The sequence below is a fragment of the Colossoma macropomum genome, unplaced genomic scaffold, assembly GCF_904425465.1.
Source record: "Colossoma macropomum unplaced genomic scaffold, Colossoma_macropomum, whole genome shotgun sequence".
NCBI lineage: Eukaryota > Metazoa > Chordata > Actinopteri > Characiformes > Serrasalmidae > Colossoma > Colossoma macropomum.
In genome coordinates this window covers 27,207,695-27,228,039 of record NW_023494786.1, presented here as the reverse complement: position 1 = coordinate 27,228,039, position 20,345 = coordinate 27,207,695, and the positions used below count along the sequence as shown (strand labels likewise).

Here is a 20,345-nt window from a genome sequence, read left to right as displayed (position 1 = left end):
GTGCCAGTGACCAGGCTCTGTGCCAGTGAAGTCCATAGTGCACTGCAGTTCAGAGCTGCTAGCCAGGCAGTGAAAAAGACAGTCACTCTGCTCTCTTCCACAGGGGCCTGGAGGGTGTGGAAATCCCAGACATCCAAACTCGCATGTTCCAGCCTATGAAGAACCTCTCCTACATGTAGATATCTGATTCTGCTTTTTCTAATCTCGACAAGTCCTCTGTTGGTACAAAATGACACTGCCTCATTAGTACTTAGACGTCTCTTACAATATTACGCACAACTTTTTTATTTTTTTTTATAATTTGCAGTACTGCACTCTAAAAAAATGATTGTTAATTAACAACACACTTGTGTTGCCTGTTGTAACACTTTTTGTGTCGTGTTGTTGCCTGATGTAACACATTCTTTGTAGAAAATGTGTTATCTTTTACTGGGCACAGAACTTTTTAACATGTTTTGTAACACAAAGCAACACAAAATGTATTGTCTCCAGCTGAGCACACTGATGAGTCTAGTTAGAGACAGAACGTGATGATTTTTTAACACATCTGTTTTAAGAGTGTAGGCCAAAGTTTAGACACCTAAAAGTTTGAAAGACGAGTTTCCTTATTCTTACTATTTTCCTCACTTTAGAATAAACGAATAAAATAGAATAAAAGTGAAGACATCAACATCAAGAAATAACCCATAAAGAATTATGCAATGACCCAAAAAGTGTTCAACAAGTCAAATTATGTTCATTTCTTCTGATGCAGCTTTACACACTCTTCTTCTAAGCACTTTTATGAGTAACCATCTAAGATCTTTTCCCAACAGGCCTGAAGAAGCTTTACACGGGCTGGATAAAAATACAGTTTTTTACAATTAATCAAGGAAGATGCACTCAAAAGAGGCCCCGAATATTCTGTTGTAACTCCCGTTAGGATGAAGCAATCTGAAGCAAAAAATACACGACATACCTTGACGTATGTGTAATCGATTGCACTACATGCAATGCTGGAAGTGATTTCCATTTTCTGCCAGACACATTTCGATGCGGCGCTCCATGTTCCTGAACATATCAGCAAGCATTAGAGAGGTTAAACGTCGCAACGGCAGTCCGGCGCCTACCTCATTGCTCTTACGCAGGGGCATCCTGGCTTGTTCGAAGCTCAGAGATACAGAGGGGCACATTGCACATTGTTTCGTTCAGATTGCTTCGTCCTAGAGAGAGTTATTACAGAATATTCTGGGCCTCTTTTGAGTGTATCTCCCTGTATTTATACAAAGGCATCACCTTCACTATTTATACAGTGCTGTGCAAAGGTCAGAGAGCACCTGTCACCTTTTATTTAGTTATAATAATAATAATAATAATAATAATAATAATAATTGTTATTGTTTGGTCAGGGCAGTAACGGTCCAGGAGATCAGCTAAATAAGCTGGGGCCAGACCATGCAGAGTTTAGCAGGAGGACTTTAAACTGTATACAAAGCAGGACAGGTAATCAGTGGAACTGATATAGAATTGTGGTGATATTAGCTGATCTTTTAGAGTGAGAGAGGATTCCAGCAGCTGAGTTTTGTAAACACTGAAGAGGGCAGATAGTTTTGTAAGGGAGTTGCAGTAGTCTAAGCAGGGTGATATAAAAGCTTGTGTTTTCATGGAGAGCAAGGGGGTGAAGATGAGCAGCATTGCGGAGATGGAAAAAAGCTGTTTTTTTAACAAAGCCTTATGATAACGTTTGAATGAAAGGACAGAATCAAAAAGTACACTTAGGTTACAGACTGCATGTAACGTGACAGAACCAGCCAGATGCTTGTGGTAAAACCAAGAAATGAGGCTTTACTTGTAAAGGGTTTTGACAATACTCGTAGTCGGTAAACAGACGTAGGTCAAATCCAAAAAAGACAAAATACAGAAAGATGTGATCAGGCAAAAAAAAGGCAAAGTTAGACAGTCCAGAAACACAGACAAGTTCACAATGAGACAAAATAGCCCACAGAAAATGCTCTACAGTGAGATACAGTACCTCGCAAAGAATGTAGTCTAAAGCCCAGGCTTATAAACTAAACTAGGACTAGTCATATGACAAACAGAGCTGGTGTAACAGATCAGTATTCAAGTGATTGAGAGCAGTGATTGGTGGATTGCGTAGGTTCTACAGTCACGTGATCTCCCAGGGGTTCTGGGAAATGGAGTCCTTGGGTGATTTGGAGCCGGAGGGATGTATGATGCTGCAGTTGAAGGTCTTACAGTCACACCGTCCAAGTTTAACTTTAAGTCAGTGGAATTTGCAATGACAGACTTAAGGCCAATGAGTAGAACTCCAGTTTTATCAGTGTTTAGTTTTAGAAAGTTACTCTGCATCCATTGTCTGAGATCTTGAGCACAAGATGTGCAGGGGGGTGGCAGGTTAGCGTTGGTGTTGGTGAAGACGTAGATCTGAATGTCATCAGCATAACAGTGAAAACAAAGTCCATGACAGTCGATAATCTGACTGAGGGGTAAAATATAGATGATACATAGAGGGCCACGGACTAACCCCTGGGGGACGCCTTGTGTAACAGCACTGATAGCAGAGTTATGTTTACCAAAGGCAACAAAGTGATGTCTATTAGTGGTATAGAATCTGAACCAGGCAAAGGCAGTGTCAGTAATGCCAATAGCTGAAAGGCAGGAGGTGAGTATGTCATGATTAATGGTTTCAAATGCAGCACTTAGATCTAAGAGGAGCAGAATAATGATGGCACCGGAATCCGTAGACAGGAGGAGATCATTAAGAACTCGTGAAAGTGCTGTCTCAGTGCTATGCATTGTACAAAAGCCAGTTTGGAAAGGTTCAAAAAGATCATATTTTAACCTAATTTCCAGTCCAAAACTGAAAAAAAACTCCACTTTTGCTTAAGATCTGAAAGAAAACTACACACAAAATATTGCAAAAAAATTGACTTTATGTTTAGTTACTGAAAGTTTTTTTTTTAAATATATTGTCACTGTCCAAAGAAAAATAAGTAGCTCCAGAAGAGAGTAAAGAGATTTTATTTCATGCAATTTTGGAGCATTTCTGTTGGTCCATTCATCATGAAATCTACACACAATGTAAAGCGCATCTTCTGAGCTCAAATTACGCAGAAAAGTCACAAAAAATGGAGATACTTTTTTTTTATAGTGACAAAAATGAGTAATAGTTGGTTTCTCACTTTTATCCTTCAGTAATGTAAATGTCTTTAATAGAGATTATGAAAAACAATCATTCAGTCAGATGTTTCCAAACTTTTACTAGTACTGTATGTGATGACTTTGCTGCATTTACACCTGATCTGTTCATGTGGCTTCAGTATTAGGATCTACAATTCGCAAAGTATTGCATGAAACAACCAGATGTAAATGGGGTCAACAGCACTGCATTTAAGTCCAGTGTAAGCCGTACAGACACAATGGCCCTTATTCATTAAAGTTGCATACAATTACATTTTAAGTTTAACTTAAATTTCACCAACAATTTTGTCATCAGTTTAGATTTGGCGTATATGTACTCATGTGTATATGAGCATAATTTTGTAACAACTTAAAAACCTCTCTGTTAGGAATTTATTATTAATATCATCTATGATAGTGATATGATGTTAGTTATAACAATAAATGTAGAACTAGTGATGAACATTGCATGCACAAGAATTCTTGTTCCCTAATAAATTGGTAGATTTGGTAGCCTATTAAATCAAACCAGAAAGACTGCAGACTCCTGGGTGGATAACTGACATCTGAAGAACAAATCAGACTGAACCATAATGTTGGTGTTATCAGAAAAGTCTTGTTTTGTGGGCTTAATATGAAAAGTATTATAGTGTATACAGTCGTGGGCAAAATAAGTGAAAAATAAGTTGACGTCCTCTACAAAGAACATTGTTCTGTTCATTTTAATGCAAAATTTAACATAATGGGAAAAACTTGTATCCCTGTATCCTTTTGGCCATATTTAAGATATTTATCCTCCACATCCCTGTGGAGGATTTGTTCAACAAAATAGAATTTTAACTGGGGTGTTCCAACTTTTGCATAGGACTGTAAAGGATTAGGTAGCAGGAGTACTGGACAGTTGAAATTCTTCCTAAGTTATGAGTTTTATCATAATCTTTATACAAGTGTGCCCCATACAAGCACATATAGCATGCTAATGCTAGCCTGTTTAGCTGTATGTCTGAGTCAGTGAAGTCCCACGATCACCTCTCACAGTTGTAATCTGAGGTATCTTAGTCCAGTTTGTTGTCGGGAGACATAAGAATGGAAGGGACTGACGGTCTCTTGGGTTTGCAATAATGTCGGGCTTAAAAAGAGTAAAAGGTGAAACAAACAGCTCTTTAAACAGCTGCTAGCTGTTAGCTGACTGGTGAAACCAGTTGGTAATGGAAATCAGGTTTGAGAAACACATTTGTCGTCATGGCTTGGATAACTGACAAAATGCAAAGCCAACCAATAAGATCTCCTTTTCAACCCTCCAGTAAACCATTTTCCGTTTTATGTTCTTGTGCACTGATTCTGTGAAATCAGTCGTTTGAAATTACATAATTCATTTCAACATTAACATGTGATGTGTTATCACCATTTTGATTGGCTGTTTCATGAAACAAAATTGAGACGCTGTCAATTGTTGCGGCTGAGTTTCAAATGAGTTGCTTTACATTATGCAACTCAAGGGCAATTTAAAATAGGATTCTTTAAACATCTAAAGTGGCTACATATACATATTTTGGACCATTTTTATTGGTCCATTTATCATGACATTTTAACACAATGCATTTTTTTGTTTTCAAAAAAAAAACAGAAGTAATTTCTTTGTTCTTTTGATGTAAGGCTGATTTGTCTTATTCAGATTTCCCCACTCCTGGCCCTGCAGCCCCCTTGCTTTGCACATTTTAGTGTTTTCTTTTCTTTAATACACCCATTTCAACTCATGAAGGGCTTGTTAATTAGCTGATACTCAATCAGGTGTGTTGAAAGCAGGGATAACACTAAAATATGTGGAACACTGACTATCCAGGACCAGAAAAATATACTAGAACAACTGTTCTAGCACACTGTCAACATGACATTTGTAAATGCAGATTATTTTTACTTTTTTTTCACTGAGAAATAAAAAAATAAATATAGAAATGCACACGACACACAATCCTAAAGAGGTGCAAGTGCTAAAAATCTCCTGCACTTGCACTTTATAGAGAACTCTATGACCAGCAGGGTTTGTTCAGAACAACCAGAGGCTCAAGCTTTCATTTTATTGCATGATGAATGCATTACTTTCGTTGTCTCACACCAGCTTGAATTAGGCTATATTTTATGTAAATTATGTGCATATGAAGGTAAATTGGTGCATATGTCATTTGCAAGTCATATGTAAATATGGGACTAGTACGTGGGTGTTCATTTCCACATTGTTAGATGTTTATTTGTGCAATATATTGTACGACGGTTTCATTTTGGATGTCATTTCTGCTCTAATCTCCACTCGTTTCTACACAACTTTAATAAATGAGGGTCATCAAAGGCTGATTATACCAAAGGCACTTAATATTAACTGTCTTTTCAACATTTCCCAGATACTTCAAGAAGTTCCAGTACTGCTCATATGCGCCACATGTGCGGAAGTGCAAGCCCAACTCCGATGGCCTCTCTTCCTTCGAGGACCTGCTGGCGAGTGTGATCCTGCGCGTGTCCGTGTGGGTGATGGCCTTCATCACCTGCTTCGGGAACCTCTTTGTCATCGGCATGCGAACCCTCATCCGTGCCGAAAACAAGCTGCACGCCATCTGTATCAAGGTTTTGTGCTGTGAGTACCAGAGGTGCACTTTCAACATGACCAGCTGTCTTTCTTACAGTCCTTCTGGTGTGCTTTGACGGTCCTTGTCAGCTCGTAAATTGCTGGAAAATTGTAGTGTCATCATTTCAGAGCAGCATCTGTGTTCACATGGTATCAGAGATTGTGCTGGCTATTCGTGTTCATTCTCTTTTTGTAAACGTGGAAATTCCCGAGTTTCCGAGAACCATCCAAACATGCATATGATCTGTTCTTGATCCTTGTCAACTCAAAAAGTTGGAAAATTGTTATGTCACCAAAATCATAACTACGTTCTTTAAAATGTTGCCATGTCCTTTTATGTCATATTGTGCTCAATAGTGCTGCAGCAACTAATTAATTAAATCAGGAACATCATTCATAAAAAATAGTTGGCACAAATCTTATTAATTAGTTGGATTGACAACACAATACTAGTGTTTAATTCTCCAGAATGGAGTTTTTTTTTTTTCATAAAATATTGTGTACAGTGTTAAATATTCAATGCTAATAGCTAAATATATAAATAAGCATTAGTTGCAGTTATAGTTAAATACAGGTCTATAATCATTAGTAAACATGCTTCTGTTTTGCATTCCTTTCTAATTTTATACATTATATTTTATATTTAAAGTTTGTCATTACAACTTTAAAATTTTATTTTAATCCCATATATAAATGAAAAAATCCCAGATTTTCAGTGTAGTTTTAGACTATATAGAGTGCCCTCCACAAATATTGGCAAACCTGGTAATCATGAGCAAAATGAGCTGTAAGAAATATTCTTAATTACTTATTCTTTTGATTTGTAATTCAGAATATTAGCAAAAAACTTTTAACACATAATGATTGAAAGAAAAAATGAAAATCTTGAATTAAATAAATACTTTTCTTAAATCTATGTGTGCCACGGTTCTTGGCACCCCTACAAACTCTTAAGAGTAAAATCGAACTGAAGTATATTCCTATTCATATTTTATGGTTTTAAAATATGGAGTGACTAGGAACACTTAAGTGGTCAGCCATGACTTCCTGATTCACCATGGAATATATATGAGAAGAAACACAGGCCAAATTCCCTCAGTCATCCATCACTATGAGAAGGGCCAAGGAAAACAGCTATGATGTACATCAAAGACAGACCAGAGATGAGTTTGGCGTACACGCAAAGATAACCCTCGTGTGAAGTATGGGACTAGTACGTGGGCGTAGTATTGTTTTTCTTCCAAAGGCCCTGGACAGTTTATTCTGATACTTGGTATCACAGACTCCATCGAGTAACAGCAGAAATAAAATCAAAGGCTGACTGCCTCAGTCAGGAAGCCTGAACTGGGCCATAGTTTGGATCTTCCAGCAAAACAGTGATCCAAAGCATGCCTCAAAATCAACACAAAAATGGTTCACTGACCACAGAATCAAAGTTTTGCCATGGCCACCCCAGTAACCTGAACTAAACCCCATAGAAAACCTTTGGGATGAGCTGAAGAGATTCCACAGTATGAACCTCGGAATCTAAAGGATCTGGAGAACTTCTGTAGGGAGGGGTGGTCTCAGAGCCCTTGCCATCTGTTCTCCAGTCTCTAAGCATTATAGGAGAAAACTCAGAGCTGTTATATTTGCAAAGGGAGGCTGCACACAGTATTAAATGAAGGGGTGCCAATAACTGTGGCACACGCAGATTTAAGAAAAATGTTTATTTCCTGATAACATATAGTTTTTATTTTCAACGTACTTCAAATAAATTAGATTTTTGTTAATGTTTTGAATGAAAGATCAAAATGATAAGCAATACAGAATGTTTTTACTGACTGTTTTGCTCATGTTTACCAGGGGTGCCAATATTTGTGAAAGGCACTGTATGTTGTTCTTACTACCTCCTTGTTTCTACACTCATTGTCCATTTTATCAGCTCCACTTACTATATAGGTGCACTTTGTAGTTCTACAATTACAGACTGTAGTCCATCTGTTTCTCTGCATACTTTGTTAGCCCCCTTTTACCCTGTTCTTCAGTGGTCAGGACCCCCATGGACCCTCACAGAGCAGGTGGGTGGTGGATCATTCTCAGCACTGCAGTAACACTGACATGGTGGTGGTGTGTTAGTGTGTGTTGTGCTGGTCTAAGTGGATCAGACTCAGCAGTGCTGCTGGAGTTTTTGTGTGTCTAATAGAGTGGACAGTGAGTGGACAGTGTTTCAAAATTTCAACAACACTGTATTTTGAATGTGAGGCTGTGGTTTACTTTTGGATCCAGTAGGGAGGTTGTGATCAGTGGGAGTGGCAATGTTATCAGACCAATAAAGAAGACACATATTAATTTTTCATATTAATCTTTCAGCTCGATTTTCTGCTTTCTGCAGATACATTAAAATCAGGCTGACCAATCAGAGCTTCTGTCCAGTGTTCAGAGCTGAACAAATTGTCCCACCCAATAACTACCAATTGTTGCATCCTCGTTTCTTTTTAACTGTGTGTTGTGATTAGTTTTGGCTGTTAAATTTGGCAAAATATAATTTTAAAATACATTTTTAGTCGAGTATGGTTTAAATCCATAGATTATCATATTTTTCATCACGTCATTACATCCTTGCACATGATTAATGCATAGCCAGTACAGTTATATTTCATGGGCGTTCATTGTAGCAGACCGAGCTAGCTTGATATTTCGAGGGTTTGGGAATGACAAGATGTTTAAAAGTGATGTAAACTGAGCAGATAACTGAGATAAAGCTTACATAGTAAAGCTAGATGTATATTGTAATAAATAAAAGTATATTGCATTATCATTATGATACTTTATCATAATAAAGTGCTTGTAATGACACCTAAGATTCCATTGCTGTTGCTGGTGAAGATCATTGGATCATTGTCCTCTTATAGAAGCTGACCTCTTTTCAGCTTTAGTTTCCTTGACTGACTATGTCATGTTTGATTCCAGAATTTGCTGATATTTAGTAGAAATTATTTTTCCATCTACCCATGCAATGGTTCCTGTGCCACGGACTGCCACACAACTCCCAAATCATAATAGATAATTACCTAGACATAACCTCCATTCTTAACAGTTGGCAAGGTGTTCCTTTCATCAAATGTTGCTCCTTTTTTTCCAAACATACCTCCAGTGAAAACGTCTGTCTTTACTTCATAAGTCTGTATCACTTGTTTCCAAAATTCCTCTGGATTTTCTAGATGTTATTTTGCATAGTTCAGACATTGACTTTTGTGATGAGGTTGCAGGTAAGGTTTGCTTCTAATGATTGTGCCATGCACATCGTGTTTTGTGAAAGCAATGCTGCACAGTAGAACGGTGCACCATCACTCCTCGGTCAGCTGAACTTTTTTGCTGGTCCTGTGCTTTTTGGCCAGCATACAAGGAGTCTGAGAGTTTTCCTGGTCTCCCAGATCTGACCTCGACCTTCACAGTTTCCCTTAAGTGCTGTTTCTTAATGACATTTCAGACAATGGAAATTGTGAGCTGAGTACCCCTCTTGTCACTGGGGTGGTACCCTCAAGGGTACATCAGTACCTTTAGTCAGGGAGCACAATTGTACCATAATTGTACCAAATTAATAAAAAATATACTTTCTAGGTTGTACTGACTCCACACACCTCGTCTTGTCTCCAGGCTTTTATTTTACTGCTCTGTTTTAAAACATTAGATTATGAAATACATACTTTTCCACAAAGAAAGACTTATTTAAGGTACAAAATTGGATCTTAAAAGTGCTGTCGTACCTTTGAGGGATTTACACTGACAGTAAAAAATGAGCATTTGTTGAATCTGTATACATTTTCAAGGTAAAAATGTTTTTTGATGTTGAATTATCATATTTAGCATAGCTTATCATTTTATGGGTGGGTGGGGGGGGGTTTATGAGCAGTGTGAACAACCCCCCCCCAGTGTTGAACACCTACACCACTGCTGCTACTCAAGGAATGCATTTCTTTTTCCTCTTCCGTCTTTCCCCATTTTTCAAGTGTTTAAAAAACCACATCAAACTATATGTGAAGGTTCCTCTACGTTAAAAATCACATCCGTTGTTTCTTTTTCTTCTGAAAAAGTCTTTGGTTTTAATAGGCCTTAAGAAAGTTCGGTCTTGTTTTTGTGAGCTGGGAGTTGGGAGGCCCAAGAGAGAGAGCTGATCCACTCACACTGAAGTGAGACATGGCTGACAAGCTGACGAGAGTTCACTAGCCCAATTAAACTTTGTTAAGTCTTAAAGCCTTGGATTCTGCTACTTTGGGTCTGCTGTGGGAATCCTGTTCGTGCACATTCATTTCAGTTTTCTGAAGTACTTTTAGATGTATTTCGTTTATTTAAAACATTGTTAAAATGTTCGTGAAAGCATGCGTGATAAAAAAATTCACTACGTGGCACCACAGATGCTGCATACTGAACTCATTCTCATTCCACGTCCGTAAAAGAAATATAGCTTTGTCCAGGGTTCTAATGCCAGTCTTATTCAGAGCAGAACCTTTGGGGCCTTCTAGGCCTTCAGAAAAGGACTGAAGATATTGGGAGCTAAAAATTGCACTGTATGTTCAAAAGTATTCAGACACCTAGTGAATTCAGTGACCAGTCACACACACTGGTTGTATAATCTCCATAGAAAAGCATTGTTAATACAATGGGATGCTCTGGAGAGGCCATACATGAGCATAAGGTCACAATGCCAAGTGGAGCTGTGTTCTCTGGAGTGATAGATCCATCAGTTGTAGTGAGTCGCAGTGATCCATCCAACATTGATACCTGACCTCACTAATGCTCTTCTGGCTGAATGCAATCAAATCCTCACAGCATTGCTCCAACATCTAATGTAAAGCGTTCCCAGAAGAGTAGAGGCTGTTATTGCAGCAAAAATCCCCTATTAATCCCCTTGATTTCATAGGAAATAAGTTGTCTACAACGTTTTAGACATATTGTGGCGTAAGCAGAGAGTAAGACACAGGGGTGGCCGTGATCCTCTGCAAGAAGTGCTCTTTATTAAAGGAGGTCACCACTAACCACACACTTCACCCCAATGGTGACCCCCCTCCCCCACACACACAAACATCAAATACAAACACCCCAAATACAGAACATCACAAATAACATGTCATATTGCTGCTGTCAGAGCAAAACCTTGTATCTCCATTTCTGTCATTTTTCAGTTTTTGACATAATTTGAAAGTAACTGTTGCCTTTTACATTGTATGTAAATTTCATGATGAATGGCCCAAAATGACTTGGGAGAAAAGTCTGATTACATTGACTTACAATAAAAGTAAAGTATGTTTTTGCCTTTTCCTATGAAGTTCTCACTGTGGAGATACAAGGTTTTGTTCCAACAGTAGTGACAACAACATAAGCAGTCCCTTCGTTGGAGGGCGTGCCATAAGCCTTAGCGTGTGGCTTGGGGGCATGTTGCATGTTTAGCTGTCAGAAGTGTGGCACAAACACTTGGCCTAATTCTGCTTTACAATTGTGCCCACATTTTTAATGCATTATTTTTTTTCAAACACATTCTCAAAAAAAATAAGACCTTCCAAAAATGCTTCTTTGAGCAACACTGCAGAAGAACCACTCCTGTAAATGAGCTGTATAAGCACGAAGAACATTTTAAAGGATTAAAAAACCTTCACATTCTCTATCAGCCAATAGGTTCTTTGCATTATGTAGATCTATCTTATCTCTGTCTACCTGTTTCTATCTCTTTTATGCTTTCACTCTCTCTTTCGCTCTTTTTGTCTCTTTTGCTTTCCTCTCCCTTTCTGTGTTTTCTCACTCTTTCTCTTCTTCCCATCCCCCCCCCCTCTCTCTCTCTCTCTCTCTCTCTCTCTCTATATATATATATATATATATATATATATATATATTTATACCTCTCTCTATCTCTCTCTATCATTTACTCTCTCTTTTGCTCTTTGTCTCTTTTTATCTCTTCTCCCTTTCTCTGTCTCTCTCTCATCCTCTCTTCCTTCCTTTCTCATTCTTCTCTCTCTCTCTCTGGCTTCATTCTTTTTTTTATCCTTCTCTTGTCCTTACTTTCTCTCTGTTTCTCTCTCTTTGTTCTTCTTTGTTCCTCTCTCTGTCTCTGTCTCTATCTCTGTCTCTCTCTCTCTCTCTGTCTCTCCCTCTCTCTCTCTCACACTCTTTCTCTCTGTCTCTCTACCTTTCTATTTCTCTTTCTTCCTCCCTTTCTCATTCTTCTCTCTCTCTCTCTCTCTCTCTCTCTCTCTCTCTCTCTCTCTCTCGCTCTCTCCCAATATCTAGGGATGTCCTATAGTCGACATTCTCCTGGTTGACATCCAGCTGTCACAGGGTCCACGAAGCATGACAGAAAATCTATAATCTTCTCAGCATTCCAGGTCCACCACCTCTCATCCTCTATCGGGATCAATGGCCCAAATCGAATTCACCCCTCTTTTTCAAGTCTTTGGCCTCATTTCTTTCTGAAATAGGTGCCAATGCTTTTACACAGGGCGTATGAACAGTAACACTCCTGGCACTACAAACAGTTAAGAAGCGATCAAAAAAGGAAAAGGAGATGATTATTCATAAAAAAATTAAATAAAATCTGTTCCCCACACATTTTATTGTGGGAATCAGAATAAGTCAGAATAACTACATAGATAGTTATATTGAGAAGGTTTTTCCTTCAAAAGCCTGGAGAACCTTGTTTGGATACATGGCAGCTTGGGCTATCAAGCTATTCAGTTCCAGGGCTTTTAAGAGTGGCAGTTGGCTGACTCTACCAGAAGGATAAAAGAGATCAGAGATCCAAGGTATTAGTTCATGTCACTAAAAGGTCTCGCTGATCAAGCTTTCACTATGGCCATTGCAGTGCCCTGAGCTTAACTCTGCTGGCAGCCTGTAGGCGAGTTTTAGTTTAGAGTTTTAATAGGTTGGAGTTCGTTAAACTTTGCTAGCCATTTTGTAACAAAGCGTGACTTCACCAAACTGATCCAGTCGTGCCAGCGCAATGCACACTAACACGCCTCCACCCGCCAGTCTCACTGCAGTGCTGATAGTGATCCACCACCCAATAATACCTGTTCTGTCGTGGTCCTTTTGGGGTCCTGACCATTGAAGAACAGGGAGAAAGGTTGCTAGCAAAGTATCCAGATAGACTATAATCTTTATTTTTCCCCTTTCACATTTCCAGGCAGCTATTTCTGTTGTTTTTTGTGAGCAGGTAACAGCATATCCAGTTTATTTGAAATAAGTGGAGCGGTCAACTGCCGTACATGGGACTTCATCATATCTCGATCTAGCACACCTCATGGTCAACATGAATTTAGGCAAATTTGTAATGGGTTATTTATCACATTTAATGTCTGCAGCATTTGAAGTAATATATGAAATTTAGAAAATGGAAAAATACAAATATGACATTCTATATGGAAATTTCATTGAACAGATTGAACTCAATTGAAGTTCATTCACCAGGAAAGGTCACACACACAGTCATGCAGTCGTTTTGCAGTATCGCATATTAAACTGATTGATTTTCCTGTCTGAGGAGGAGGTATGAGCGAAGAGTGAGGGACGAATGCTGCTTTTCCTGATGGGCTAAAGAGAGTTAACAGTTGTCACATCACATGGTAAGGGGGGACTCATCTTCTACACACAATCTGTTATCCTCAGTTAATTATGTGCCAGCAGGTTGAGGTATCATTGAGAACCATTATTTTTTATCTTCACAAATATATTTTTTTTAATTGCAAATATGCCACGCTGTACAGTTACCTGCTGACTGTGGTACATGTTAAACCAGAAAACATAATTACTTGCCTGCTTCAAAAACTGACAGGTGTGAAAAGGTTCCATAGAACTAGAAAGTACACCTATAAACCCACCTTCAAAAAAAAAAAGAGTTTGGATGGTTCTTTTGTTTGGCTCAGATGATATTCATCACAGAAGCAAGCCAGCTTTTAATGCATTGCTGTCTGAGGGTTGAATGTTATGGGCATTGACTTGTGCTTTTTGGCCTTTTTATGCACAGAGATTTTTCCAGATTTCCTAAATCTTTTAATGATTTTGATGACATTTGGGGCGGCACGGTGGCGCAGTGGGTAGCGCTGTCGCCTCACAGCAAGAATGGCCTGGGTTCGATTCCCGGCCGGGCGGCCAGGGTCATTTCTGCGTGGAGTTTGCCTGTTCTCCCCGTGTCTGCGTGGGTTTCCTCCGGGTACTCCGGTTTCCTCCCATGGTCCAAAAACATGCAATCAGGCCAATTGGACATGCTGAATTACCCCTAGGTGTGAGTGAGTGTGTGAATGTGTCTGTCTGCCCTGTGATGGACTGGCGACCTGTCCAGGGTGTATCCTGCCTTCCGCCCAATGACAGCTGGGATAGGCTCCAGCACCCCACCGCGACCCAGAAGGATAAGTGGTTTAGATGATGGATGGATGATGACATTTGATAATATTTGATGATAAGCCGTGTTTCTCTCTGGCAAAAATGAATTGCATTTTCAAAAATCACAGTTGTCCGCGTCCTGTGTTAAACTAAAATGTACCAAAGCTAATATGTTTTATGCTGTCTGCTAATACGTTTAGCAGACAAAATAAGAATTATGCTACATATTTGTAAACTCCCCTCCTATGCAGTAAAATGATGTTGCATGAAGGTAAGTCTATTGTCAAACTTCAAAGCTGTTATAGAACAACACCAACTGCCTAAACTGCATTCGGCAAAGCTTGCTGGGTTGTGTGGGGGGAATTTTGTTAAGGTTGCCAATCATATGATGTCAATTCAGTCTACATCAGTGTTAGCTTACATGTAGCAATACTCATATCTCGTCTCTTTAACAACCTCCTAATTCAGAGGGTCCAGCAACATTACAAAGAAAAATGTCCGAATGGCAAAATGTATCAGCTTTGGAACATTTCTGTTTTTTCACAAAGTGAGATATTCAGAAGACTCATCAGACCATAAATCACGTTTGCATTGTGTATCAGTCCATATTAGATGAGCTTGACCCAGAGAAATCAGCAGCATTTCTGGACACTGTTGACATATGGCTTCACCATGAGCCAACTTTGACAAACCATTCCATTAGACCATGTTTGTTGCCCATCCACAAATGTAAGTTAAGACTGTACTATGCATAGTGGAAGCCATATGTCAAGTGTCTAGAAATGCTGCCTACTTCTCTGGGCTCAAGCTCATTTAAAATGGACTGATACTCAGTGGAAACCTGTGTGGTGGTCTGACAAGTAAAACTTTCAGATTGTTTATGGAAATAACGTATGTCTTTATAAAAAAAAAAAACAGCTTAGACCTGCTTAAAGTTCAAAATACGGGCATGATACTGACTTCAGACGTCTGTTGGACAATGAGTGTTGTTATGAGGTAGGTGTAGCTAATGAAGTTGCCTGTAAGTCTGATTGACAGTTATAATTCTAGTAATTTCCGTTCTGTACATTAGCTGTCTTTCCATGTTGTGAATGGCCTGAGGAGACCAATGCGTCATAGTTTATCAGTCACCTAATTGTAGCGCATTCAGTTTGTCCTACCGTGCCCAAGGACAAAGCATGTCTCCAGCAGGCAAAATGATCTAAAAATTACGAGATGTAATTTCACTGCTTGATGTTTATAGTTTACCCACAGAGGAAGGATTATCAACAACAATAAGAGATTGATGACATGCAGCTCTATGTATTGCTGTCATGGGTGCTTCCTTGGCAGCACACAGCCAACCCTCAGCAGTCTTTTATTGTACACGCACCCATTACAAGCTTCACTGTTAAACAGGACAAACCACTGCTGGGTTCATTCTATTATCTTGTTTCTGTCCTTTGTAACCTTTAGGAGTCTAGAGAAACTAGAGAATATGCTGTATTTCCATTTTGAAAAGAATAACAATGGAATAACAGAAAACACATTTTTTGTATGTCTAATTAAAGTGATATTAATCATAATATAGCATTGATATTTAGTGTATGTGTAAAGCCCACTCCTAATCATGAAAACAGAAAATTCCTGGAAGTGGCCTGTAGTGCATTTTAGAACGAAAGTCTTCAATTATATATATATATATATATATATATATATATATATTACTTATATCATGTATGTAAATAACTTTGGAATTAAAATAATTAAATACATAATTATGTAGTTACATACTAATTTATATTTACCTTCAGTTTAGTTTCTGCATTGCCAAATTCAAATATGCACTTCTAACTTTTGTTTTAATGTCAAGCAATGAAAAAAAAAAAGATTCTGCAAAACAAGACACAAAACTTTTCATAATATTTAAACAGTAGCATATCCGCTGTTCAACTTACAAACAAATGTGGTGTCTATTGAAAGTTTAGGATCTGCACTTTCACCAGAATTTCTCCACTTGTCTTGGGCACACTTGAGGTATGTGTGAGAGATGCTTAAAGGAACATAGTGGCCTAAAACTAGCATATAAAGTGCTCATATCATGGAAAACTAGACTTCAATGTTGTATGTAAAGAGCTTCAAAATGTGGCACTCACTCTTCACACACAGGCCATATATGATAAAAAAAACAAAGCTGCCAAAAACAAGCTGTTTTGAATGTATAGTTTTTGTGATGTCCCAAAAACAACACATTTACTTATTACACTATAGGATTATAAGCCTACAGCTTCGCCCATTCAAGTTATAAGGACTCAGCCTGGACAGCTTTTTGAATAAGGCGCAAAAACAAACAAGAGAGCTCAATCAGTCCTGTTTTAAAAGAACTGCACTGGCTACCTGTATCTGCCAGGATAAATTTTAAAGTTCTGCAACTAGTTTTTAAGGCTCTAAATGACCATAAAGCACCGCTTACATTACAGAATGTAACCGTTTATGTTCCAGCACGTGATCTTAGATCTGCAGATACTCACCTTCTGCAAATACCTTCTGTAACTAGAGAGAAACATGGAGAGGCTCGTTCAGTTATTCTGCTTCTAAACTGTGGAACTCAATTCATCTTTTATTAGACAGTCAAGCTCAGAGTTCACTTCTAAAAAAGAGTTAAAAACAAATCTCTTTAACTTAACATTTAAAGAAAACTCTACACCTCTGTCACAGTTTCCCCTGTGCCCCTCTGAGTGTGCTTGTTTCTTCCCCTGTGTTGTAACCATGTGCTTTTTAGCCATGTGCTTTTTAGCCATGTGCTTTTGTTTTTGTTTTGGTTACTTTGCTCCACCCCTTTCCCCGCCTTCCATATTAGTATTCCCGCCTGTTTGAAGTTCCTGTCTCCTCCCTCTCCCAGGTGATCCCTTTTGTTACTAGCTATATTTAGCCCTTTGTTTCACTCGTTTACACTTGTTTGTCTAGACTACATTATGTTCTTACATGTAGTGGTTATATGTCTGCCCTGTGTTTGGTTTGCTCTATGTGTTTCTTGGTTAGAACCATTGTAGTTTGTTGTTTATTATCATTCTCATTGTTTGTTTTTGTTTATTAAAGTTTGATTGTACTTACATCCAGGCTTATAACTCTCCAGGCATGACAATATCCTGGTATTTATCTTTTTTATTTTGATCTGTATCATTGTCTTATATGATTTTAAATCAATACTCATAACTTCTATTACTGTAAGCTTTATCACCTATTTGTAAAGCACTCTGGCATGAAAAGTCCTATAAATAAAGATTATTATTGTTATTGTTGTTGTAATTAATGCACAACAGCCAATCAGAACAGAGGTTCTGACCAGAGGAGGAGGGGTTCCCCTTTTTTGGGTCTTGGTTCCTCTCAAAGTTTCTTCCTCTTGCTCTTAGGGAGTTTTTCTTGCTACTGTCGCATTTGGCCTGCTCATGGGGGCTCGGACCTGGATTTTTTTTCTGTAAAGCTGCTTTGTGACAGCACCTGTTGTAAAAAGCACTACATAAATAAATTAACATGGTCATTTACATATATCAGTCTTAAAGGCACAGTAACAAAAACAACCTGTTTAATTCTAAGGGATGAAGGGAGGTTAAAAGTGGCCATGTGAACATAAATTCTTGTATTTGTCATGATGTATTCTGCAGTATTAGCACTGTATTTCTTCACCTGATTAGTTGAACAGAATAGACTATTTTGTCCGTCGGTGTTCTTTACAATAACCAGCCTGCATCCTCTTTATTATGAAAATTGCCACTCAAGAAGAGACTAATAAACACAGACCTCATATCTGGTGCCCTAGCAGTAATGTTAGCTGTCTGGTTTCCTCCACCAGTTGCCAGCTAGCAAGCTAAAAACAACCTTTTCAAACAGCTAGGAAAAACTGGGAAATCCCATTCTTGAGATTATTGTGGCACCACTACAGTAGGCTAGAAGGCATGTTAACAACAGCACTATATAACTATATTTTTATTTTCTGTAATGTTAGTCAAGTAAAAAAATACTAAAATGTGCTATACATGCGCTGCTGGCTTCGGGTTGGATTTTGTGGGAGTTTGTCGGACTACTTCATACATCTTTATGCATTAACGTCACACACACGGGCTCAGAGAAAATGCAAAGAAAGTTTTCACTGAGTTTTCTTTGACTACTCTTTTAATGGGCTTGCTATCATCAGATCGAGGCCTTGTCCCAGTAGGCCATTCCTGGTAAAACTCCCCCGGAGGGCAGCCTGGGAGCATCCTGATCAGATGCCCGAGCCACCTTAACTGGCTCCTCTCAGTGTGGAGGAGTAGTGGCTCTACTTTGAGCTCCTCTCGGATGATTGAGCTCCTCATCCTATCAAGTAGAGTGTAGCGCACCACCCTGTGAAGAAAGCCCATTTCCGCTGCTTGTATCTGTGATCTCATTCCTTCAGTCATTACCCAAAGCTCATGACCATAGGTGAGGGTTGGGATGTAGACTGACTGGGAAACAGAGAGCTTTGCCTTATGGCTCAGCTCCCTCTTCACCACTACAGTCCGGTACAGCGATCGCATTACTGAAGTTTGCTTCCTTAGTTTTGCACTGGATCTTTGGTCTTAGGGGACAGTTGTGTATATGTGTTGTTTTTGAGCCATTCCTTTAATCCTCTTGCACTCATTCCATGCTGCTCCCCCTTTTAGGTGCGGACTGTCTGATGGGGGTTTACCTGTTCTTCGTTGGAGTCTTCGACGTGAAATTTCGCGGAGAATACAACAAGAACGCCCACGTGTGGATGGAAAGCACGGAGTGCCGCACCATCGGCTTTCTTGCCATGCTGTCCTCTGAAGTGTCCGTCATGCTGCTCACCTACCTGACCTTAGAGAAGTTCCTGGTCATCGTGTTCCCCCTGAGTCACCTGCGGCCAGGCAGGAGTCAGACTTTCGCTGTGCTGGCTGTGATTTGGCTGCTGGGCCTGTCCATCGCCGCCGTGCCGCTGCTCAGCGAGGAGCTTTTTGGAAACTATTACGGCCGCAACGGGGTCTGCTTCCCCCTGCACTCAGACCGCATAGAGAAACCCACCGCCAAAGGGTACTCCACAGGCATATTTCTGGGTGAGTGTTGATAGTAGGGTGAGCATTTAGATAGTTATATGTAGTTAAACCCTGTCCCTCAAAAGTTTGGGGACACCCTGATATTAATACAAGCATGTTTTTTCCTTTACAAATACCATAATAAACACTAACCAGGTTTATTTTAGGGAACACCATATTACACATATATATAATGGTTGTTATGATGTCAGCACTAATCAGGGACCTGTCTCACAAAGCATATTCAACTTAGAAAGGGTTGCTGGCTAAGTTTCACAAACATAGAAAACACAAAATTTCAAGGCAACATGATTTCTGAGTTGCTTTTGTTGTCGTTCTTACTAAGGTTCATTTGCTTAACCAACCTTTTTTAAAAGGGGGAACCCAGCCTACAAACCTAGCCTGTGTTTGATTCCCCTCAAACACTTCAAGCTGTACCAATAAGCATCCCCATATGAGGCTCCTAACGCCATAAATTTACCTGTGTAATGTGATTAGACTGGAAGCCAGATAATAAGGTCTGCCAAATGTTGTAAATGTAGACTGAGTTCCTTTAAAAAAAATATTGGCAGCCTAACATTAGATGAACGAACAAATCAAACGAGCCTTAGTAAGGATGACCATAAAAGCAGCTCTTGAGAAAAATAAAACTTTAATGGTTCATGTTGCTTTGATATTTTAAGCTCTTTCAGCAGTTTCTTTGATCAGTGCTGGTTTTGGTACTGAAGAAGCCATGATTAATCCTTAAGCGTGTGTACATGAATGCTGACAAACATATATATGGTACTGTTTCAGCACTTATTGGAGTAATAATTGCTTTGTATTTGTGCTATCTATGTAGTATGATTTGTTTCCTGCTTTTGAAATGTGGTATTTCATGTGACTGACGCCTCAAAAGGACCAGAGGGGTGCACCTCCATCAGAAGGCCGTCCCGGTGCTGGGACCAAAGGCCTTTAACTCCAGGCCTCCAACATAATACTATTAAAAAAGAAATCTCTTAATACTGGCTGAACACTTATACTAATAACTGATTTAGGTCTAAGTTCTCAAAAGATGTCAAAAAGAAAAAAGACTTCAGACGCTGCGTTTGTGGAAAGAGGGAAAAAGGCATCTTCTGTATTCCAGCATCGGGTTGTAC

The 20,345-nt window shown here is 39.1% G+C and overlaps 1 protein-coding gene across 1 annotated transcript in view; it reads left to right on the top strand.

Annotated features, from left to right (window-relative positions):
- rxfp2b (relaxin family peptide receptor 2b) overlaps positions 1-20,345 on the top strand; it is a 104,692-nt gene that overhangs the window by 68,837 nt on the left and 15,510 nt on the right. The window contains 3 exon segments of the mRNA XM_036565254.1: positions 104-175; positions 5,580-5,809; positions 18,817-19,227. Of these exon segments, the coding sequence (XP_036421147.1) occupies positions 104-175; positions 5,580-5,809; positions 18,817-19,227 (713 nt within the window).